This window comes from Eucalyptus grandis, chromosome 2 (genome assembly GCF_016545825.1).
Source record: "Eucalyptus grandis isolate ANBG69807.140 chromosome 2, ASM1654582v1, whole genome shotgun sequence".
Taxonomy (NCBI): Eukaryota; Viridiplantae; Streptophyta; class Magnoliopsida; order Myrtales; family Myrtaceae; genus Eucalyptus; species Eucalyptus grandis.
The window spans coordinates 57,885,905-57,910,893 of NC_052613.1; the positions used below are offsets into that span (position 1 = coordinate 57,885,905).

General features: G+C 39.3%; 2 protein-coding genes across 2 annotated transcripts in view; one reads left to right on the forward strand and one right to left on the reverse strand.

The window, feature by feature from the left end:
* The window catches only part of LOC108957596 (meiotic recombination protein DMC1 homolog), a 35,526-nt gene extending 17,922 nt beyond the window's left edge, over positions 1–17,604 (forward strand). Inside the window, exons 5-8 of the mRNA XM_039307256.1 lie at positions 14,909–15,001; positions 15,082–15,150; positions 15,232–15,310; positions 17,241–17,604. Coding sequence (XP_039163190.1) covers positions 14,909–15,001; positions 15,082–15,150; positions 15,232–15,310; positions 17,241–17,497 — 498 coding nt within the window. The 3' untranslated portion in view covers positions 17,498–17,604. The remainder of the gene's footprint in view (positions 1–14,908; positions 15,002–15,081; positions 15,151–15,231; positions 15,311–17,240) is intronic.
* LOC108953936 (probable ATP-binding protein YheS) overlaps positions 1–23,779 on the reverse strand; it is a 38,437-nt gene extending 14,658 nt beyond the window's left edge. Inside the window, exon 1 of the mRNA XM_039306450.1 lies at positions 23,690–23,779. The gene's annotated coding sequence lies outside the window, so the exon portion shown is untranslated. The remainder of the gene's footprint in view (positions 1–23,689) is intronic.
* Positions 23,780–24,989: the final 1,210 nt, after the last annotated feature.

Consider the following 24,989-nt stretch of genomic DNA (forward strand, 5'->3'; position numbering starts at 1 on the left):
GCAGCGAGTCCTCCAGGTTCTCCCGGACACGTCAAGGCACAAATCGGCGTCCGAAGCGCCGCCGCCCTGGCCGCAGGAGTCGCGGGGCGGAAGAGAACGGAGGCGACGACGACGACGGTGGTGGTCTTTGGTCAAAAGAGGAGACCGGAGCGAACGGGAGCGGGACGGACAAAGAAGAAAGCGATGGCGAGTGCTCTTTGCGAAAAGTCTTAACTACCCTCCACTTTAAACCAGAGTCGCCGCACGCGGTGGTGTAAATTTTGAGTTTGGACGAGGGCGTTCTGGTGAAAGGGGTTTTTTGAATTTTTTTTTTTTTTTTTTCTCCTTGTGTGAAAAGGGGAAGGGGAGGCTACCGTTGGTAAGAAATTTCCCCAAAATTTTGTCGTAGTGCTTAGTGATTACACTTAAGGCTCGGTCCGAGATAGATGAGCCCATCATCTCAGCCCATCGAAAGGCTATAACTAGACAAACCTCTTTATAGCGATATTTGGTTAATAATAATCGCTAATGTGTAAGTTTGTTGCTAATCATTGGACCTGTTAAAAGGATGAGTCCGATTAGATTTTCTTTTGTTTGGTCAGAAGTCCAATTGGATTTGAGTGGATTGAAAATGAGTGGTTCAAATTGATCAATTTAATCCATATTTTGATCCATTTTTATTCAATAGAATTTTGGTGACTTTATATCCAACCCAACCCAAAATCAACTTATACCCAATTCAATTTGGAGTCATATTCTTAGCAATTATTTCCCTTAAATATGGAAAATAACATACTGGAAAAACTAGCCAATCAAAAAAAAAAAAAAATTGTCATAAAATTAAAAACAAATTAAACATGAAAAAAAAAAAGAGCAATAATAAATTACTAAAAAATTCGATGAATTAAGTGTTAGATTACATCTATATCTCTCTTGGTGGAAGAAATTTATCTAATTCAGCATAAGAAACCATGTTTGGAAAGATACATATGATATAAATTTATACTCTCATAAGCAATAAAATATATGAAAAATACTCAAATTGTAAATTATGTAGGGACTGCGTAATTTGATATTCTAACTTCTAGCTTCATGGTGAAGTTACACGATTAAGTCCTTTTATCATTGCCATGGTTAGTATGTCAATGTATGGAATAAGAGACAAGCAATCGATTTAATTCCAAGCATTATAATATACTCCAAAATATGCAAGATTTTATAAATTTTCTATAAGAATTTTTTATTCTTAGTTAGATTATATAAGGAGATTGACTTATGACATACCAAAACCAATATTTCTTCTTATTTCTGTAAGGCATCAGATGGAAAATTTTCAACTCTAGTAAAACCTTTTCCATTTCAAAGATTTTAAACACAATCATTTCCTACACCCAAAAATTCGGTCTAGCCTAAGGACCTTAAACAAAGGCCCCGGAAGCGGAAAACACAAAAAAAAATAGGCCAATGTTGCTTTGGGCCTGAAAGGCCCAACTTATACCACAAGAACGGATGGATGGACCGACAGAGGAAGTGGCACCATCAGACCAAATTACCTTCTTTTGAATAAATAGGTCAAAAGTGTGTTCTTTCTAGACATATCAGAACCCATTATTAGTTATGCTTTATTTTACTAGATCCATTTGAACTATATCCATCCCATTAAGTATGAGTTAAAATATGGATACGTGATCCATCCGGTCGTTTCTACTAATCACATGTACAAGTCAAGGGAAGAAGCCTAAAGTGGATTTGTTAAGGACGAAATGGCATTTTCAGCATTTGAGCTTTAACTTGATAATGCCTTTTTTAAAAATCTTTTTTGGAATAAATGAATAGTACATTGAGTTCTTTTAGAGGATGATAGTGACGGGTTTGGCAAAAGGTGTAGAGAGCGGCTTGAGGAGAATATGGATGCAAAGTTGACAAGATTTTGAAAACTTTGTGAGAGTAGAAAAATAGGAAACCTTGTCAACCAAAAGATCATGGTAGAAAACCGAGCCCTTTTAATGAAGAAGAGGGAGGGCTACGTCCCTTGCAAGCTCAAATCAACTTAGCTCTTTACACTCAGCTGCTGAATTCAACCATTTAAGTGAATTCCAAAGCCCAAAGTAGGACTACGCTTCAAGTAGAGGTGACAATATGGGTCTCAGCGAGTTTGAAATGTACTCACTTTCGTTATATTGCCGAAATTGGAGACTAGGTTGTGTGGGTATCAGTTGGGTCCAAATTGCATTGGATTAGGTATAGGTTGTTGAAATTATATTTCACAAAAATGGGACAATTTGGGTTAAAAGAGTCAATACAAGTCGGACCATTTTCGGTTAGACTCAAATCTTAACTTGATCTACCTGTTTAATAGGTCTAAGTTCAAGAAAGACTACATATACAATTGACTTCATATCAATACTGTTGTTGCACGTGGTTTGCACTAACTTACTATTTTACTATTACATACTAACACATGTATGCGTGTCTTAAGAAAAAAAATGATTGTCGAGCAAGATAAGTGTCTAAAGGTGACAATTAGATTAGGAAAGTTAAGAGCACGTTCTTTTTAGAAATAATATTTTTCTATTTATATTCTCTGGAACAATTTCTGAGTAAAAGAACACGTTTAGTAACTATACAAATTTTTTATTTTCAGAATAGAAAAAGAATATGAATGCTTTTGGTATGACCCACAAATTGTAACGTAGAATTTCTTTTAAATTTTTAAATTGCGATTTTGTCTATTTTTAAGTTAATATCTACAAGATATATATTAACGAAAGCTGTGTATTTCATGGAAATTTTAAGCAAAAATAGAGCTCAAAATCTATTTACCTTAATATTTTCTTTTCACTATTTGCGATTCTAGAGAAACTTTACTTACTAAGGCCTTGCATGTTTTCGTTCCTAAAATCTGTTCCTGGAACAGATTTTTTGTTTTTCTATTCCGGGAACAAAAAAAGAACAGAAACGTGTTTGGTTGCGTTTCGTTCTTTTTTTTATTTTTGTTCCGAACACTAAAAGAACAAAAATGAGAAATAAAAAAAAGTTGTTTCTTGTTCCGAAACAATTTTGAAGAAACGCTTTTCTTCTCTCTCTTCTCTTTTCTTCTTCTTTTCTTCTTCTTTTTTTCTTCTTTTTTTCTTTGGCCGGTCGCCGGCCTCGGCCATGGCCGACGATCGGCCGTCGAGGGTGGCGATGCCGTCGAGGTCGGCGACCTCGCCGGAGCGTCGCTGGCCCTCGGCGAGGCCTCGTCGTGGCCGGGCGAGGCTGCCGCCTCGTCGGCCGATCGATCCGGAGGCCGGCGACCGGCCGAAAGAAGAAAAAATAAAAAAGAAAGGAAAAATGAAAAATAAAATAAAAATATTAAAAAAATTAAAAGAATAAAAAAGAATAAAATTTACTAAACGTGTTTCTATTCATTTTTTATTCCCGAAACAAATTTACCAAACGCATCTTTTCTGGTCAAAAATTGTTCCAAACAATTTTTGAACATAAATGTTACCAAACGCGCCCTAATAAAATAAATCTTATCATTACTAATTTAGTGTCTTTTTTTTTTTATCAAATGGAAAAACCTATCCAGAAGAGTCACGAAAAAGTTATCAAAGAGGGGAAAAACAAAATATCCAGTTAAGAAAAATCATGACTTTTCCTATTTAGATGATCTCATTGAAAACTTGGTTGCTCTATAGTTGTCTTCTGTTAATGTAATCAAAGGACAGTAGCAACATCAACTTGCTGCCTGGCCACTTGTAGGCCCTTTTCTATCACCCGCTAGTCACTCCATCTCTCTCAATTTGTTCATTACAGCCAAAACACGATCGAACGTGGTCGGAATGTTACAGGCACCGAGTAATCTGCTGCTTACTTAGCCTTTGCAAAGCACAACGGCAAGATTGCCTTTACCGGTAAACTTAGTCATGCTTTTCTCATTATGTGATCTTAATCCTTTGTTGTTCTTTTCCTTCGTTTAGGGAAGCTTAGTTGCGCATGATTGGGTCGTTGCACAACAACTTGTATGTGAATCCCTTTATGTCTCTTAATCATTTCCCGGGTCCATGCCCTTTTCGGCTGCATGTTTATTTTCTCCCGCAATAAGATCCTTTCTTCTCTATCATCCATTCAGTTTGCTCTGATTTGTCCCTTCCCTACACATTTTAATGCTTTCTGTTGGGTCTATAGATGATGTTATGCATGTTGTACAGCTGCCCATGCCCAATGCATGATGGCTCATAGTATATCCTCAAGATTCAACTTTAGTTTGAATATCCAGTTGACAGTTTCTATTTTTGAAGACTAATTTGAAGGATTTTACTCTCCATGGACACTCATAACTACTGCTCCACAACATCCCCACGGAGGGTCCTCATGAATTTTTCCGTTCTCCCACAGGATACTTTGATATGACGAGCTTAAGCTTATGGTAAGAGAAGCTCAGCTCTAAAGAGCTGGGAGTTGTGCAGCGCCAAGCTTTGACTTGCAACAGCAGTACGAAGCACTGATATTGTCAAACGCGAAGTTCAGAATGCACTAGACAATCTTTCTTGCATCGCCCACGACATAAAAGGACCTGGAACTTCAGGTATCCCGTACTCTTTGAAGACAACCAGTATGAATGATAAAGATGTCACATTCCATTGCAAGATGGCCTCTACGTGTATTTGTTTATCACACTTGAGCGTTTGTTTACTTCCTGAAAGACTTCGTCATGGGAATCCCGCAAAAAAAAAGATTAAAAAAACAAACAGATGCTGGAGAAGGACGAGAAGATAAGCGAGCCCGAGAACGACCTGCAAGACTCTCGGAAGGAGATGGTTGTCCTGAGAGGGTTACTGCCGGAAGTGTTCCACGAAAGGGACCTGATGTGGGAGGAGGTGAAGCAGCGCAGCGAGAAGAACATGCTCCTGAACTCCAAAGGTCTCCATGTTGAAGAAGAAGATCGACGTCCCTGACAAGGACATACTCTTTAAGGATGGTTAGATAAGGATCTTGAAGGACTCCTTGCTGGAGTGATCGCTTGCGATTGTGAGGCAACCCCGATTCAAACTGTGAATATTATGCTTACATTGCGCCTTTTTGTCTTTTACTGGGGATTGGTTGATTACAAAGAAATTCGGTACATCTTTTTCTTTTCTGGCATCTTAGTCTCGATGACTTAAGGAAGAGCAGTTGCTTCATCAGCAATAGATTGAAATCAAGAATTCACAGTAAAAATGATTGGTTGCTCGACAGAAGGAGCACAAGTAAATCAGTCTGGATGTACATGCATGGACGGCCTTTGCTAATATCAGATCGAACCAGTTTGACATCCGGTTCAATCGCTAAATCAGTGAAACAAACTGGCTTCCAAAATTAGATCCACCCAGTTTTTGAGTCCTACGGGTACAAAAACTGGGCTTCTGGCTGCTGTTGCACATGGAAGGACTCCAGCACTCAAACTCAAAGGACCACCAGCGCTCAGCTTTACCACCAAGGACGATACGATTCATGCGTTAAAAGGGCAATCAACGACATTACCACGAGCACTTCTCGCTTAGGCCAACCGTTTGGACCCACTGAAGCACGAACAGGCAATTTGACTGCGTCTCTGACCGGCCCAAGTTTGAAAATATTGGTGCAAAGCTCCAATCCCGACTTAAAACTCGACGATCAGAAATGAATCGTGTCACGCCCCGAACCTCGAGCACGCGCACATCCCACTGCGGTCGATAGAAATGCGACTTCCCAGAACATGTCGCCGACCCATTCTTTTTAATTACACATGCGGAAGCGGATAAATAATCCCCAGACAAAACTCAATTGGGATAGAAAAGCGGGATCACATTTTTAAAACCAACCACATACTTTTTATACATATCAAACCAGTTCATTTACAGGACTAGGCTATTTACAAAAGATCTATAGAAGATCAGTCCTCAAAAACTAGGCTGTCCTAAGATCAGCTAGACAGGTCCATTCGCCAGCTCTTCAGTCGGGATCGGCGAAGTCAAAAATCCTCTCAGCGACCCTCACTAGTCTACCAAAAAGCTCCGGAGGATCCGCCATCTAGGGACCTGAAATATTATCCCACAACCGGGATGAGACAATGTCTCGGCGAGTCCTACCCTCTAAAACTCAATTAGGAAGAAAATAAGCCCTGTGGTGCTCTAGCCACACAAAGAGAATAGAGGACTTACCTTGCCTCGTCCTTCCCGCACGTCGTGCAACTCATACGTCGATAAATTCATACTATATATCAATTCATATCATCTATCAATTCATACCATCTATTCATCCATTAATAAATCACGGCTCACACAAGCTGATATAGATGGTAGCTCGCACAAGCCGATATATGCATAGATGATAGCTCACACAAGCCGATGTATGGATCGATGCTCTCACAAGCCGACATATATAAACCAATTGCTCGCCAAAGCAGATAATTCAATAATAAACCAACTCATATCTCAATTCAATCAATCAATCAATCCAATCGATTCAAACTGGTCATACAAATCAATTATGGTGCTAAAAGCTAACACCGGGTATTTTCAAGTTAAATACCACAACTTCATCAATTTCACACAATTCCACACTTTTGGAATTATTAACCATAATCATCAATCACTCAATTTCTCAATTTAAACATACAATTAGCACAAACCGACCGCACTGCTGCGATCAGCGCGAAATTCTAACGACCGGCCATCCCGGCAAAATTTTCGAAATTATTAAATAATTAAATTTAATTCCGAAAATTAAATAATTAAATATTATATTATAATAATATAAAATAATAACATAATATTTAAAAATTCGAAATAATTATTTAATTAAAAATAATCAATTAGGGCTTAAATTAGATTACACTAATTTAAACATACAATTAGCCCTAATTAAACATCCATTAAACTAATCATACAACTAATGTAATTTACATTAAAATAATTTAATCTAAGCACCTAAACCTAATTAGACTAATCTAAACACCCCTTAAGCATGATTAACTTGCTAAGCAAGGTTTAGAGGATAAACTCACCGGTTTTGCGTGCCGGTGAGTTCACGACGACCACGACGCCAAGGCGGTCGATAAACCCTGAAGCGGCGACACCAACGGAGGCCGGGAAGGGCTTGAAAACGGGCCACGAAGTCTGGAACTTCTTGTTGTCTTCGCTTCGATCTGATTGAACTGCGAGAGAAGAAACCAGCAACTTCAACGGCGAAACGGGCTGATCGGAGCTTCGGCGAGCGGGTGGTTGGCAACCGGCGGCTCCCGGGGTCAAGGGGATCTTGCTGGTGGTTGGTATGGGTGGAGGTAGGTTAGAAATGGGGAGAAAATGGCTGAAAACCGCGAAACGGGCGGAACAGGCGGAACCAAGCGAGTCCAGACGGTCCGGCGAGCGATGAGGTGCTCCGGAACGGGCTGGATGTCTTCTTCGCGGAGATGGGTGGCTCGTTCTTTGATTCAACCGGGAAGTTAACTTTTTACGCGGATCTTTGGCGAAAGGTCGGCTGGAGCGTAAACGGAATGAGGGGAAAACAGAGGAGGAAATGGGGTCCGATGGGCATGCGACGGTGGAGGGCCGATGCTCGGTTCCTCCGGGTTTTTGCCGAGCTTCTCTCCTTCAACAACAATGGAGAAAGCCTTAGAGAAGAAGCCGCTTAAGAGTAGGGGTCTCATTGGGCTCTCTAGAGCTCAACACTTGCCATCTTCTCATTGGCTTTGCCCCCACCATGACACCACATGACCTCACCACTCTCTCTCCTCCAATCTTCCTCTACAAGCTTGGCAATAGGTGCAAAATGTGGTGTGCCATGGGAGCTACGAATTTTGGACATTCCCCCATTCAATCCATTCAATTCTCTCTTAATTCCAATCAATTGAAGCTCAATTGAAGCTCAAATAAATCGGTCCATGTGTCCTCGGCCTTCTCATGACATTTCCCGTCAAATGATCCAACTCGCATCCTGAAGATTCGATTCAAAACGGCCCTCTGACAATCCCGAACAAAAACGGCCTTACTTTGCTTTTCCGCCAAAATCTCGGTTGGTAGAAAAATCTTCTGAATATGAGTCGACGTTCCTAAAATGAATTGTGACATGCCAGAACCTTCAATTTCTTAATCCGGGTTTAAAATCACGGTTAATTTCAATTTGGCGCGATTTGAGCGTCCTAATCTACTTGGGTAGCTTTTAGGAAATTTTCAGTGCAATTGACCCGTGGTTGATTATTTTCAAGCCACGACATAATCTTCGACACATTAGCGACTTTCGATTGTCTTGAAAATCTCAAGGTTTCAAATACGGACACAGGGTACCCAAAACGATAGAATAATCAGTTCAGTGCCGGTCGACGAGGATATTGAAATCATGTGGAATCACCCACACTCTAATTACATATCTCAGTCGAATCGACCTATTACTAATCTCTGTTCGATTCTGACAGTGTCGTAATGATCCTTGCAGATTTATACGGTCGAGCAGTCGGTTCATGGTCAGATTCTTAAGCCTATTGCATTTAAATTCCTTAACGGCTTCACCTGATAGACTAGTTATCTCGTGAGTGATCAGCTCAAAGAATTGAACTATAAGCGCGTCAATGAAAAGTCCGTCTCATTTAATTGAAAACAGAATCAGAAATTTGGGATGTCACAAATCGAGGTGGAACTTATGCACTAATTTAACTGCATAACTGTAGATGATAGCGTGTTATTATACCCGATAGAGGTTTTGGGTATTGTAGAGTTACCTTCGTGGCATGCTCCTCTTTCTCCTTGAGCAAATGAGGATGCAGGAAAAACCTTCGTAATACTCCAAATGAGGTTGATGCTCAATCTCCAGGGTACATTCCTCCGGTCGTTGCTCTAGTTGGAACTATGAGTTATACTTTGACATTTTACTTAAAATTCTGGTATTAAAACAATCTTAGCTTTGGCATCCCACAAACTTCAATCTAACATGCCAAAAAATCTCAGTTAAGAGGGAAAAAAAGTTTTAACATCTACATCTTCATTTAGTTTACAATCAATACTGACAAAATAGTGCCATAACACCAAAAAATGAAAAAAGGGTCCCACCAACTAAGATAACAGATTACATGAAGAAACGGCGAATTTAGAATTATTTGAGTATGCGCTAAATCAAATAAGGAAACTTAACTCTAATAATCAATCTATCCTCCACAAAAAAGAAGAGAAAGGATCTTTCTAGTTTATTCGACTGAAAAGTGCCATACCCAGGAGTATCATCATCTCTTCCATCGCCTTTTGCATATAATGAGCTCTCAAGCATTTGTTCATTTCCTTTTTCTACAATGGACACTTTGTCCTTCATGTCATAGATGTCCCTAAGTTTCATGTGCTATAAAATGGTGATATTCTTGTGCTTTTATAAAAATGGAGGTGTTCGAAAATCACATGAAAGATCCAATTTAAAATCATGATAAAGTTTAGTAAAAGAAATAAGTTGAATCGTATCGAAACCAAGCATTGCATCTTGTATTTGTAGACAGCTAGACCTCTTCTCATTATATATACGTTCAAAAACTCGTCGAATTACTAATGATTTTAACTTTTAAGCCTAATTTGCTTATTTTTGTAAATTGGAGTTGAAATGGTTCAATTTTAATCAAATTATAGACATTAAATACGCTCCATGTCCGTCATCTATACTAAATCACCTAGTTACAAATTTTAAAATGTGAGCCAATCTAGGTGCAACGCAACCAAATCGGTCATGAGTAAGTGCTTGGCAAGTCATTGTGAATAAGCTTAATTGTTGATTGATATTTTCATGATTTTATGAGCGATAAGTGCGGAGTTTGAGCACAATGCAATTAAACCAAGAATTGACCACAATGCAGATCGATTATTTTCCTTTTCTAAGAAGAAATTTATGCGGTCCAATTTGAAAAATTATAAACCAAGCAAGACGAAAGTGAGTATAAAATTAAGCCAAATCGAACTAAATTATTTAGTGCGAAATAAAAAAAGGTCATACCCAATTTTTCTCACCTCTTTAAGAGTGGATTTAAAAAGATTTTAAGAATTTATTAGATCCATTAAAGCTCAATTTATAATAACAAAACTCCATCAATGTGGCATCCCAAAATTCAAAGCCAAGCCATAAGGGGTGTTAAAGTCTTTAATTAGGTGATAAAAATTTCTATGGCTTATGCTTTAGCCATTAGCCTTTTTAATTAGATGATTTGTGCATATGATTGTGGAAATTTAAATTTGATAGATTAATAATTTATGCTTGGCCATGTACTTTATAAATTAAATTTCAATAACCAAGATGTCCCAAGACTTTGGCCAAGATGAAAATTAAAATTTAAAAAATATTTATTGAAGAAATTCAAAAAAAAAAAAAAAGAGGAAAAAGGGTTAATTTTGGAATGGGCCTTAGGCCCATTGGCCTAAGCCTTTAATGGGCCAAGTCGACCGGCCCAATAGTGGCCCAAGAGAAGTGATCGCCGGCCATAAAGGAGCCCAAGCCCAAGAAGCCCAAATTCAATTCAAAATTCAATAGGACAAGTGGCAAAGGGGAAGGCCATGCATTGGTTGGTTTTTAGGCAATCTCATGATTACTAATCATGAGAAGTTGGGGAAATAAGAAGGAAGAGAGAGAGGGTGGCCAGCCATTTGCTCGCCCAAGGAGAGAGAGAGAGAGAGGTGTGCGAGAGAGAGAGAGAGTTGTGCGAGAGAGGAGGAGCGGCCGAGAGAGAAAAGAGGAGGGAACCGCCGTGTGCCGCCATGTTCGCCGCCCTACGCCGTCGACCGTCCGTCCTAGAGGCAAGTGGGAGTCCTCTAGCTTCTCTTTCATGCTTGTGTGTTGTTTGGATGTTGAATCTTTGAGTGTTTAAGTGAGAAAAACCGAAGCATGGATGATGCATGTTGGAAGGTATGGCTGTTTGTGTTCGGACCGTGTGAGTCAGAAACTTTTTTGAGTTTGCATGTGTGTTTAGAGTCAGATTTTGGCTTCTATTTCTTCATGAGAGTTGTAGCTAACATCTTGAACTACAACATACTGAAATTTCGTGAAAAAGTATGGATATTTGAGGAGTTAAAGTCTTGTTCTACGGAGACCTCAGATCTGGAGAGTTTTTACTGACCTCTTGCTGGATTCGTGGTTGCATGTTGGTTTTTGTTGAGAATCTCACTTCAGTTTCTTCATGAAATTTGTAGGAGACATCTTAAAATACAACATACTCAAATTTTAAGTGAAATGAACAAGTATAGCCTAGTAAATCGACTAGATCTTGAAGATGATGATTCTGGTGATGTATTCCGAGATACCCGAGACTTCAAGGACCTAAATGATGACCCTACTCTGGTTATTTGACTTAGATCTCTTCATGAAACGTGTATAGGATATCTTTATGTATAACATATTAAAATTTCAGAGAAAACTAAAGAGAATAGGTAGGTGAAATCTCAATATTTCGGGGATGTGTGCACTGGACAATGCGGTAATGGATCCAGAAGCTTCGTGAGGTTGTATAAAATAATTTAAAAATAATCTGGCTTGGAGTTCTTATAAAAGTTGTGCGAAAATGTCTTGGCTATCACTCTATAAAATTTCGTAATTTTTGGAGATCGTATGGATATTTTAATCGAATTTCTTCGGAAACTGTGCGTGCTGGTTTTATCCGAATATTATGTGCTGTTTTGTGAAAATTGTGAAATTGTGTGAAATTCAATTTGGCCATGAATTTTTGCATGAAATTGTCATCCTATTGGTTTGTTTAATGATTTCTTGAATTTTTATAATTTTGGGAATTTATGGATATTGAATTTAATATTTATTTATAAAAATAAATAAATAAATAAATAATAAAATAAATATAAAATGGATTATTTTATTGGCCATAAATTCCATTGAATTTATTAATAAATAATTATACATTGTTGTATGTATGACATTGAATTGTGATGCATGTGTGAATGCTATGCCAAGTATAACTTGTTTGATGTCATGCCATATGCCATGTTAAATTGAGATTAAAATAATGGTAAATGTGGATAATGATAAGTGAGGAAGTGGTTGTGGTGGAGGATGAGGCCGGAATGTATAGAGATGCATTACCGGAATTCCCTAGGAGATTCAGGATGCCCAGAATGTGGGGGGCCGGAAGCCTTGTCGGAGGTCTTTGCCCGAAAGGAATGCCTCGCGATGCCAAGATTGGGGTGCGGGATGCCCGGCCAGGGAGTGTAAATGCCGGAAGCCCTGTCGGAGGTTTCTGCCCGAAGGGAATTCCTCGTGATGCTAGTTGAGATGCGCGATGCCCGGAATGTGGGGGGCCGGAAGCCGGTGGCCATGGGATGGCGGAATTTGGGAGCCCTGTCGGAGGTCTTTGCCCGAAGGGATGATGAAATTGATGATTTGAGAAATGGGTGATGTGGTGATCAAATTTAAAGATAAAAGATGAAAATTAACCCATGATATGATATGCATGATGATGATGATGATGATGATGATGATGATGATGATGATGATGATATGTAATGTGAGATAATGATGATCACCCATGATATGATATGCATGATGATGATGATATGTGATGTGAAATAATGATGATATGATATGCATGATGATATGCATGATGATGATGATGATGATGATGATATGTGACGTGAAATAATGATGATATGATATGCATGATGATATGCATGGTGATGATAATGATAATGATATATGATATGACATGTGTAATGTGATGATGTCATGATGATGATGACTTGTATGATGTAATGATGCCATGATGATAATGACATGTAATGTGATGATGTCATGATGATGATGACATGTATGATACGATGATGATGCACATGTATGTGTTATAAATTGATATAATGATGCATGATAGTATGCGCATGGCTTCAAGGTAAGAAATGCCTGCAATGCATGTGTAATTTGCATGATGCATTGAGTTGTTATTGGATTCCTTATCTGCTAAGTGGTTGTACTCACCCCTTTGGGGGCCCACATTTCATATTAGCAGTATGCCGCTTCCTGCCGTCACGCGTGGTGTATTTTACGGTCTACCATCCGATGTAGAGGTCGAGTGTCTTTGAGATAGACTGTCCCTCTATTCCGGACTGACTTTTATTCGAGTACGCTGTCTAGTGATGTACGACGTAGGCCTGGCTGAGGGCGCTGTTATTCAGGAGTTCATATCTGTACATGTTCGTCGGGATGGAGCGATGCGAGGGATGTTGCCGCCGCCACCGCCTGATGCATCGGGTTGGGTGTGAGACCCGTGTGCGACGAGTAGGGGCTGTTTCTTTTTTGGGATAGTTAGCCGACACTGATGATGGGAATTGGTTGCACATGAAATAAGCCAATAGCCATTCTTCCCCACTTCCCGCCTCTATATATAGTATATATATATATAGATTCCCTCCAATTTGCGATCGTTTCCAAAATCCACAATTTTTTTTTGAAAGTCTCTTCTCCTGCGCAGACGCACCGAACTCCATGGCCGATCGTCGCACTCCATCATCGTCGAAGATGCTTTTCAGTTTCAAGATCGACGAAAAAGACCTTCTCGAAGCGATCGACGAATGTAAGTCAGGGCGAAACAAGAGCGTAGGCAACTTCTCTCTGTTCATCTCATCACTTTCGTTTTCTCGTCGATGTTCCGGTGCGTCGTTTGATTCTGAAGTTGATCATCGTGATTTTCTGGTCTCTGTTCTCAAGTTAACTGTATATCTCTTCGAATGTCGATGTTAAGTGACTCTGAATACTGCTGAGTGGATGAGCTCGATTTCGATTTCGGTTTCGGTTGCTCAGTTTAGCTCGATTTTCCTGGAACATCGCCGTGAATCCATTGGTGTTTTTACATCTCGGCCTTTCTCTCGAACTTGTCGCGATTTTCTGCGCGTGCGATAGTTTTTAGTTTTTGTCTTCTGATGATCCAAGAGCAATTCCAGCCTTCGTTATGTTACGTGACATCCACTGGATGCCTTTTTTCCCGTGTATTCGTGACGTAGCTGGATTAATAACGAATATCCTAAGCTAAATTCATCAATAATATCTGTTGGAACGCTAGATTGTCAGTGATGATCTAGGAAATGCTTTTGTCCTGACATTCTACATTCACCGGAAAAATTAGTTTAACACGATGGTTAAGCTCGAGTCTTCGTTGGAGGACAATTCTGGTTCGCTGAAATCCAGCAAAGTGAAGAATAATGTGAAGAGAAAATCAGAGACAAAGATCGAAGAGTATCTCGAGCGTGTAATGCGGAAAGCTGATATATATCAGCTGAGAAGGATCTGAAATTGGAAGGGAAGCTTGCCAAGAAGCTCAAGGTGAAGGATGGAAAGCTACGTGGGTAAGACAACGGAATGCATATGTTATTTTATGGAACTCCTTCTATTCTTCATTCTTTTGAACAAGAAGCACCAGGGGTAAGAGAAAATTGTAGCGAAAGATTTGAAGGTAAATCTTCAGGAGAAAAAAGTGAACCGCAAATTTCAATTCATTTCCTTTTCGTGATGTGATTGCCAAGAATGATTCTGAGTTTCCATTCGACTTCCACTTGAACTTGCTGTGATTTTCTGTGCATACAAGAGTGTAGTTTTCTTTCCTTAAATGACAAGAAGTAATTTTCGCTGCTACTTGAATATGATACGTGTAATTCATCTCTTTGACGTATGTCTTCTAAATCATACAAGAGCAATTTGGCCTTTGTTATGTCACATCACATAGTAATTGCACCATCGGTACATCTATTATCCACGTATTTATGGCATAGATGGATTGATAACGAATCTCCTAAGCTAAATTCGTCAACAATCACTATTGGAACACTTGACATTCTACATTCACCAGAAAATATAGAGTTAAACATGATGGTGGGTTGTTTTTTCTCGTTTGCAGGTATGGTGGCAAGTCTTCCTTCTTTTCTGGCTAATGTACTTGCTGTAATCTAGTCTTTCCATGAATTTGAAGATCATTTATGCCCGTGCCTCTACTTCTGAGCATCAGTACAACTTGCTTCTCAGTTTGGCTGCCAAAATGTCTGAAGAACCATTTAGGTTCCTGGTAAGACAGTGCTCAAGAATCAAACTGCACACATTTTGTAAGGTGTCGATGGTTGACCTTAGCTGAGTAATATCTTTCAGATTGTGGATTCAGTGATCGCTCTCTTTCGAGTGGAATATAATGGAAGGGGAGAACTTGCAGGGCGTCAGGTCGATTCTGAAACCATCAAATCATGCGAGTTGCAAATTTTCAGCTCATCTGGTTTGACACTAATAGATTCCCAATTGCAGCAAAAATTGGCACAAATGCTCTCACGCTTACTTAAGATAGCCAAGGAATTTAATGTGGCAGTGTACATGACCAATCAAGGTACTGCATCACATCTCATTTCTCCCACCTAGTCATGCATCCATTAAAGGATCTTATCCAATTTAGCTCTTTGATGGTTGCACACTGAAAAATAGCAATTTGGGACTACACTAAGCTCATACTAGTTCTCGTAAATCTCAAGAACCAGCTATTTGGCGTAAACTAGTGATGCATACGGTAGCTGCAGTGCATGAGTTAAGCAAAAAGATAACTTTTTTGACAACTTTTTCTTTGATTTCTTTGTTTCAGTGGCATCAAAGAAGCATGCAGGTGGGCATGTTATGGGTCATGCAACTACAATTAGGTTGATGTTTACGAATGGCAAAGGTGAGCAGTGGGTTTGGAAGGTGTTCAAAGCCCCAGACCTACCTAAAGCTGAAGCTATATCCTTTTTGTCTGGATCTTCGTCTAGCTATACACTTTATTGAAATTTACCAGATTACACTGCAGACATTAAACGAAATTTCTAGAAATCTAATATCAATCGGAGAGAAAGTTGATACTAAGTCTATATATGGATAGGTGGAGACCAGAATTTGAGCAGTATACTTGTAGTATACTTACATGCGCCGCCTGTGCTATGGAAACAAAATACCCAACCATTGATGATGCCATACTGCAGATCTTCCTCTAGTTATATACTTCGTTGAAATTTTTCAGACCATACTGCAGAGACCAAGTAAAATATCTGGAAGTCTAGATCAAAATCTGTGAGAAAGTCGATACTTAGTCTACATAGGGATAGGTGGAGACCTGATTTAAGCATGATACTCACTGTATACTTGATGTTGCCTGGAGATCCATGAACATGTTGAATACGAATTTTGTCCAGAGGAATTAAACAAAAAGAAGTAGCTATTGAGAATTTTCCTCAGTAGGACCGGTATGTTATTTTTAGCTGTGCTGTTACGTAGACGATGCACATCTATCAAGACCATCACTTAATTTTATCAAAAAATTTAGGAAGAGCTCATCTGTCAATAAGATGAGACTGAGATATTCCATATATGTTGAACTTGACAAACACATGTTTTTCAGATAACACCAGGAGGCATCACTGATGTGAAGGACTGAAGGAGTCTCTCCAACCAGGAAGGCAGGCGAAGTGCTTTTTTTTTGTTAATCTGCAATTTGATGTTAGTCATCGTATTGACCGCAAGAGGCATATAATGAGCTCCCAAGCACTTGTTCATTTCCTTTCTCTGCAATGGACACTTTGTCACCCTTGTCAGAGCTTGTCCCTAAATTTCATTTGCTCGACGACGAACCATTCATGAATGACATGAGATACTTTCTCTAACTGTGATGGTGACCCAAAAGATTTGTCAACTACAGTCACCTTTGTGTATCGAATGCAATAAATATTGCAAGGGTAAGGCCGAAAGTATCTTTCCTGCTGCTCCTATATATGTTAAGCCAATTGAATGCAAATAATACAGCCTTATATGCTCTTAGGAACTTAATCGAGCATGGCATGTAATTGAAAGGTCATAGGACTTCATAAGAGATGTAACCAAAAGAAAATTATTCAGTGTCATTTTGAATAACCTCAAATGAAATGAAATTTATCAATCACTGTGTTTCGTCATAAAGAAAAAAACATAAAATTATCCAGTGCAATATGTTTTTAACTACACATAATAGCAGATGGGTTTAAGGTCAACAGTTTGTGGATATCATGGTTTTTATGAGCCCGAGAAGAAATCTAGTCACAATATTTGAAAGCTAATTACCCAACATCATCTCCATTGAGTTTGCAATAATTTTCTTTTGATAATTAAAAAACTTTGTTGAACTTTCTTACACAAGAGCAATCTGGCTTTTGTTTATGTTACACGACATTCAAATCGCACCATTGCAGTAGCTGCAGTCCTTGAGTTAAGGAAAAAGATGATTTTTGATGACTTTGTCTTTGATTTATTTGTTTCAGTCGTAGATGATCTAGGCGGTGCTGTGTTCATATCAGACCCAAAGAAACCTGCGGGTGGGGATGTTCTGGCTCATTTAGCCACAATTAGGTTGATATTTAGGAAAGGCAAAGGTGAGCAGCGCGTCTGCAAGGTGTTTAAGGCCCCAAACCTACCGAAAGCTGAAGCTAAGTCGATACTGAGTCTACATATAGATAGGTGGAGACCTGATTTAAGCACGGTGCTCACAGTATACTTGATGGTGTATGGAGATCCATGAACACGTTGAATACAAATTTTGTGCAGAGTAATTAAACAAAAAGAAGTGGATATCCAGAATTTTTTTAAGCAGGACTAGTAGGTTAGTTGTGCAGCCTGTGCTATGTAGACTGCACATCTATCAAAACCATCACTTATGTAAGAAATTTTAGCGAGAGCTCATATGTCAATAGGGTGAGATCGACAAACGCACGTTTTTCAGATAACAACAGGGGCATAGCCGATGAGGACTAAAGAGGTCTCTCCTACCAAGATGGCCAAGCGAAGTTTTTTTTTTTTTTTTTTTGGGTTAATCTGCAGTTTGATTTTAGTCATCGTATTGATAGCTACCTCTATCTTCATGTTAAGTTTGTATCGGCAGGCATCAAGCTCCTTTTGACAGCTTTAAAATTGCACGAGAGGTTACCGCTTTAGCCTTAATATCTAACATCCTATCATTGTCTGTTATTAAAGTTCACATGACCCTTCACAAGGTGTTGTGTAAACTTGATTTCCATATGAGAACCAGCACGCTCCAAGTTATATTGGTTCACATTTGTTCTCATATGACAATATCGTCCTGGTCTGATTTACTAGTAGAGATTCTATGCGGAAAACATTACATTGGATAGACTTTGCATGACGGCTAAATGAAATGCCAGAAAGATATTACTGCACAAAGCATGATCAGGTTCTGTAAAGGCTTGGTTTTATAAGTACATATACAGCTGCATAAAAACAATGTCATCTCAAACTCTCAACATAGAGCAACAGACCATTAGAGCTGAAAAAATTGTCAATGTATGAGAAAGGGTGACTGGGTCATAAGCAACAGAAGGCCATTCAATAGCTAATGGCCTGGCCAAAAAAGGGCCACAATGCATATGACTCGGCAGTGCAAGGACAAGTTCACAGCACTCCCAACTCTAGGCATGCTGGACTCCTTAGTCTCTGCACCACTTCAAATGTAGCGCTTTGCACTCAGCCCGAGCTATTCACCCTAGGAACTGGCTTCACCTCATTCGGTGCATGCTCGTAACTCCTCAAACATTTAGAGCTGGTAAAGAAGCATCCTGAGTTGGAAAAGAAGGCAACATTAACAGGTGAACGATTTGGCACTCAAAAATCATTGGAAGAGCAACATTGTAGGTGAAAAGGCACATTTCAATACATGCATACAGGTAAAGAACACCATTTTAACCTTAGATTATAAATTTATGTTCGAAACCAATTTTTCCAAAATGCTGTTACCCAACAACATAACATTCTCCTCTGAACTCTGCTTAATATCAGCAGAGCTCATCCATCCTTACTTTTCACATTGCAATGCATGGACCAAATTCCAGTGGAGCCGCATCAACAAACTGAAAAAATAATTACCTTTAGGGAATGGTGCGAAAGACTTCCCAAAGCCCATCTTCACGACTTCTGCATCATCTGAGCGAACAAGACTGCCTCCAGAATCAATTCCCCAGAAGGAAGGAAAACTGCCATAACATCCTGAATGATTCAGAGAACAGAAAGGATTAGATATAGATCACAGGTGGAGGGAGAGATTGAGAGCGATATCCCAGAACAAAACCAATGAACATTATTGTTACTCACACAGGCCAGAAAAGGGGTCTTAGAAGAGCTGTCGAAGAGCACAAAACCAAACTTCCTGCTGATGTCTCTCACATGACTTGATCAGCAGGGTAAGGCCTCCGATCCCTCAGAGTTCAATAAGCTTCTACGACGATAATGACCTCATTAGCGGTTTTATTCCATCCATATTGCTGCTTAAGAAGAGCAACATTGTCTATGTGTCCTTGGAACAAGCAGGAGATATCATCAACAACCGCAAACAATCTGTCACAGAGGGTAAGGCATGTCAAATCTCGATGTGGGATGAGCTGATTGAGAAGAGAAGACAGTATGGCAATTTCCATCAATTAACAATCCAATAAATTTCATTTTCTGGCTTTCAAAATGAACCAGAGACTCGAGTTCCACTATCTCCTTTAGGCTGACAAATGGAACCTTTCATGGTATCACAGTAAAGTCCAACAAAAATCAGTTTGATCTAACCGTTGCCTCTCTAAACAATGAAATCACGATTATTTTTTCTTTTTTGGTGGTTAAAGCTACCATTATCAAGAGATGGAGTGGGAATTTGAATAGAAGAAAGATAAACTTTATTCTTTGACCAGGTAATCAGTTTTTAAATGGGTTTTGGCCTACATAGTTCATTCAAAATTTAGCTGTTTCATTCACATATTCAAACCTCCGTTTTCAATTTATCCTTCCATCTATACAATAACCGTTATGGGAAGAAAGAGAGCTTCTTATTTTGAATATTGACCTGAAAATGTTAAAAGGATATTATCTAACCAATTCACATACAGAAATTCACATTGTATTTTGTGGCTCCTACAATATAGTCACTAAAAGCAATTCTGTACTTAGAGTCAAAAGTACAACTTTTTAACCTATTGGCAAGTGATACTGCATATTCAATGTTAAAAACTTAAGACTCATCCTTCCATGAGCCCCAATCAAAATGACAAATGAGGGCCGCTGTTACTGTGAGTACATCCTGTATATCAGCAGCAATCCTCTCTTCATCCTTTTTTGCTTTCTCTCTGTAACAAAGCCTCATTTTATGTTTTATAAGGTAATGTGATGTGATCCCATTGAACCACTCTTGGCTGATGACAAGAACTAAACTCACCTGATTCGACGAGGACTGAAGTATCTTATTATGATCCTGGAAATTCCCACAGAAAGGCGCCACCTTGCCTTGAGAAACCACCCAAAGCTTGTCCATGCTTCCAGATATTGGATGCTCATCGTGACTAACCTGCAAATCAAGGTGAAAAGATGGCTATTAGCTGTAAAGACGATCCATCATTGGTCAAATTGAAGTACTTTGGCAAAAAAATCAATCTCACTGTCGGACATCTTCCTTGGAACAAGACCAGACCTTGAATGAGCGCCTCAACGGCATCCAAATCCTGCAGTTTGGGATAGTAAAAAAACACAGAATCATACTCATCAATCCTTAGACAAGAAACTAGCAATTTACAAAGATAAAACTTTAGTAGTCATAGGTCATTAAAGTAGAACTTAAAGTCCACATTTATAAACAAAGAAATTTCCACATTAATTATGTGCAAAACCCAATGCTGCCTATAGGATATTGGAACTACTTGGTATTATAGATTACTGCAATACAAAAACACCGATCATGCTAGCATACATGTTTGATTCCCAATATTTTGCCAGTTGGAACAATTAGATTGGTTCTGTTCCATTATAAGTTAGATGTAAGATGGCAGAGGCTCCCTGTTGTGATCACTAATTGGTTCCATTGTATTTTCAATGTAAAGACCAGATTCCTATAAGTTCAAATAGTGCAAGAACAATATAACAAGCTAACTGAAAAAGTCATCAAAGTCACAAAATGGAGAAAAATGAGTAAAACTTACCAGATGATCGGATGGCTCGCAAGCAAAACTATGTGAGGTTTCTTGAAAGTTATCTTGGCAAATGCAATGCTGCTTTTCTAACCACCTATTTATATGGGCAAAGCACCATGTTATATGTGCAATAACATCCAAAAAGCCTCAGAGAAAGTACACAGTGAACCGCAATTTAGATTACAAATTAACTCACCTCTAAAAGAGCTTCACGATCTCACACAAAAATTGCTTCAATAAAAAATTTACATATGCAACAGTAGCAGAGAGGGAGGAGATGTATCAGACAAGGTTTGCATTCGTCGAAGTGCAAGATTTCCAGTTACACCAAACAAACACAAGTAAGCTTGAAACTTTTGTTCTGGAACTCCCCACACGAAAAATGCCACATAAGAAGGTATTTTCAGATAAAATAACATAATGTAAGACAAAATAATATTCCACATTAGAGTAAACGCACACGACTGATACTTTAAAGAACTGAATAGATTTGCCCCAGAGGTCATTGTTGACAACACAATCACAGAAGCAGGTAGCATATCATTTCAATCTCAACCAAACAAGCATAAGTAAATTGGCTAAAAATTTCTTGCAAGCTTTTAGTAATAGTTCCTAACCCACCAGCAGATCAAGACCCAAGCAGAAGGTGATTTATGGAATATCAATGCTGTCATGAATTGGTGTGGCATTGAAATGTTGGAGCCATGAGGTGCCCCAAAATTTTATCCCAGATTGACTGGTTAATACTACGAAGGATCATCATCAACAAAAAGAAGGTTCTCAATGATAAAGGAAACCATTGAAAAAAAAAAAAGGAAGTGCATCCCTTTTCTTCGCAATCATATCACAGCATCCACATAACTAATCACTGTTTTTAGATTTTAGAAAAGATTATTCTTATTTAGATCATATTCACTAGAAGAAAATTTAGAACATCTCAATGCACCAAATAAAATTAAACGCTTCTTTTTTCTTTTATTAAATTGCAAAAAGTGACACTTAACATTGACAGCATTAGCCCCACCTCAACAGCATTCGCAAGTGATCCTTCCAAGAGATTTTGCCAATACAGATCACAGTGGTATCCGCAAAACAACCACAATGAATGAGCTTAAGGGCACAAGAAAAAAGATGTTGGGAAGAGAACATACAACAAATGCTGAAAATGCAGAGGAATATGATTGTAGAATGCTATGATTCTTGGTGATTCTCATGCAAAGCATAGTGCATTTTGATTCACAATTTGTTTGGTGGGTCACTCAAGTGCAAAAATAAGCACAGTTTTTGGGCATCAAGAAGAGTTCAAGATATGTCATCAATATAGCAAGATGCAGCTTTGTGAACAGTTCATTCTACATATGTCAATCTTTCACCTTCAGCGGCTGGTTTTCGAAAATTTATGTGAAAAATCTGAATGAGGAAAATCAGTTCGTATCAAGCATTGAATTTAGGAACTGGCTTCACCTCATTCGGTGGGTGCTCATAACTCCTCAAACCTCCAGAGCAGGTGAAGCAGCATCCTGAGTTGGAAAAGAAGGCAATGTTTTAAGGTGAACAATTTGGCACTCGAAAACCATTGGAAGAGCAACATTGTAATTGAAAATGCACAAATCAAAACATGCATACAGGTAAAGACCGCCATTTTAACCATAAATTATAAATTTAGGTTCGGAACCAATTTTTCTAATATGATGTCACCCAACAACATAACATTCTCCTTTGAACTCTGCTTAATATCAGCAGAGCTCATCCATCCTTACTTTTCACATTGCAATGCATGGACCGAACTCCAGTGGAGCCGCATCAACAATCCGAAAAAATAATTACCTTTAGGGAATGGTGCGAAAGATTTCCCACAGCCCATCTTCACGACTTCTGCATCATCCGAGAGAACAAGATTGCCCCCAGAATCACTTCCCGGAAGAAAGAACACTTCCATCAACATCCCGCATGATTCGAGAACGAAAGGATTAGATATAGATTGCAGGTGGAGGGAACGATTGAGAGTGATATCCCAGAACGAAACCAATGAACATTATTATTACTCACAGAGGCCTGAAAAGTGGGTTTTAGAAGAGCTGTCGAAGAGCACAAAACCAAACTTCCTGCTGATGTCTCTCACAACTTGATCAGCAGGGTAAGGCCTCCGATCCCTCAGAGTTCTATAAGCTTCTATGACAATGATGACCTCATTTTCGGTTTTGTTCCATCCATATTGCTGCTTAAGAAGAGCTACATTCTCTATGTGTCCTTGGAACAAGCAGGAGATATCATCGACAACCGCAAACAATCTGCCACAGAGGGTAAGACATGTCAAATCTCGATGTGGGATGAGCTGATCGAGAAGAGAAGACAGTAGTGCAATCCCCGTCAATTAACAATCCAATAAATTTCATTTTCTGGCTTTCAAAATGAGCTAGAGACTCGAATTCCAATATCAGCCTGTATTACACATCGAATTGAGGGAGTAGAATCAAAATTGATGCCTTGAAAACCAAAAAATTCCCCGAACCCAAGAAAACTTACATTACATCAAAGAATGAATCCAGGCAGTTAACAAATGAAAGTGAAATATGAAAGAAGTTGGAAGCATTACCTGAGGAACAAAAAGAAGTCAACGAAGACAAATCTATCATCATGGCTCGGGCATGATCGATTTTACTTCATTGGATCCGAATGCTATCAATGCTGATGAAAGGGATCTCTTGAAGGGGGAGAGAGAGAGGGCCATCCTCTGGCAAGTACCCCAACTTCACATCCATATATGAACAAAAATTTGTTGGGATTGAGGCCAAAACAGAAACAGAGGAGGCTGAATTACTTGTTGTTCGAAAGAGCATTGTAGTAGTGGACATGGATGCAGCTGTGGCATACAAGAATATCATCATCATCATCATCATCATCAACTTTCGCAAGCCAGGGCAATTGGAGACTAAACGAAGCTCTTGCTGGATATTCAAGCAGCTAATTATCAATTTTCAGCTCTGAATTTCAGTCGTACTTCACGAAAAGCAAACGTCTGCGCGCATTGGAAGAAATTACTTCGTATTAAGCATCGAACTAAAGAACAGAGACACGAAATCGATGCATTCAAGACGAAAGGAATTACCTGAACCCTTACAAATCTGACCGTAGATGGAAGGGATTGAATCGCGGCAGTTAGCAAATGAAAGCGAAAGTGGATCGATTTCACTTCATCGGATCTGAGAACCCAATCGATGCGGATGTCGAGGATTTCTCGGATTTCCGGAAATTCATGCGGAGCTTCTTCATGGGAAAGTATCGATTTGTATCGAGCATCGAGCTGAGAGAGCAGAATGGGAAATCGATGCCTTCAAAACCATAAACTTTACCCGAACCCTATAAAACCCGACTGTAGATGGAAGAATCAATTCAGATCGACATTAATGAGATGGAAGGGATCTCTTGGATGAGGGGCCAATAGTCGCCGGTGTGTTTTGAGCATCGATCTTTCAGAATCTCGCATCCCTTATGAACAATCGTTGGAGGGAGGGAGGGAGGCCATCCTCTGGCAAGTCCCTCAACTTCGGGCACCTTTCAATATATAACCATCGAAGAGAGGAGAGATGGTTGCGAAGGCCACTTGATAGTCTTTCCACCTTCCTCATACCAACCAAGCGAAGAGAGGTAAGAGAGGAAGGAAAGAAAAGACTCCAAGCATCCTCGTCGTCTTCTTCCGAAGGAAACCCCACCATGTCTCCCTCCGCTCCCATGCAACCTCCGTCTATAGCAAGATCTAATGAGGGATGTGAGCATGGGCAAGCCCCATTCTCTCATTGGTTGCTTCAAATTATCGCAGCCCAAAATATTAAACAAAAGCAAATTGGGAGGAAAACCTCCTTCGGGGAAGCATTTGATATTTTCACAATCTCTAATTTGTAGCCACTGAAGGGACGTAAGATGATGCCACTCTAATGACTTTATCTTTGGACAAAGGTAAAGATCAAGGTGCGATAGGGTGATGGGAAGGGGAGGGAAGTCCTCCATCTCCAATGCTGGACACTCACTTATTTCCAAATAAGTGAGATTGTTACA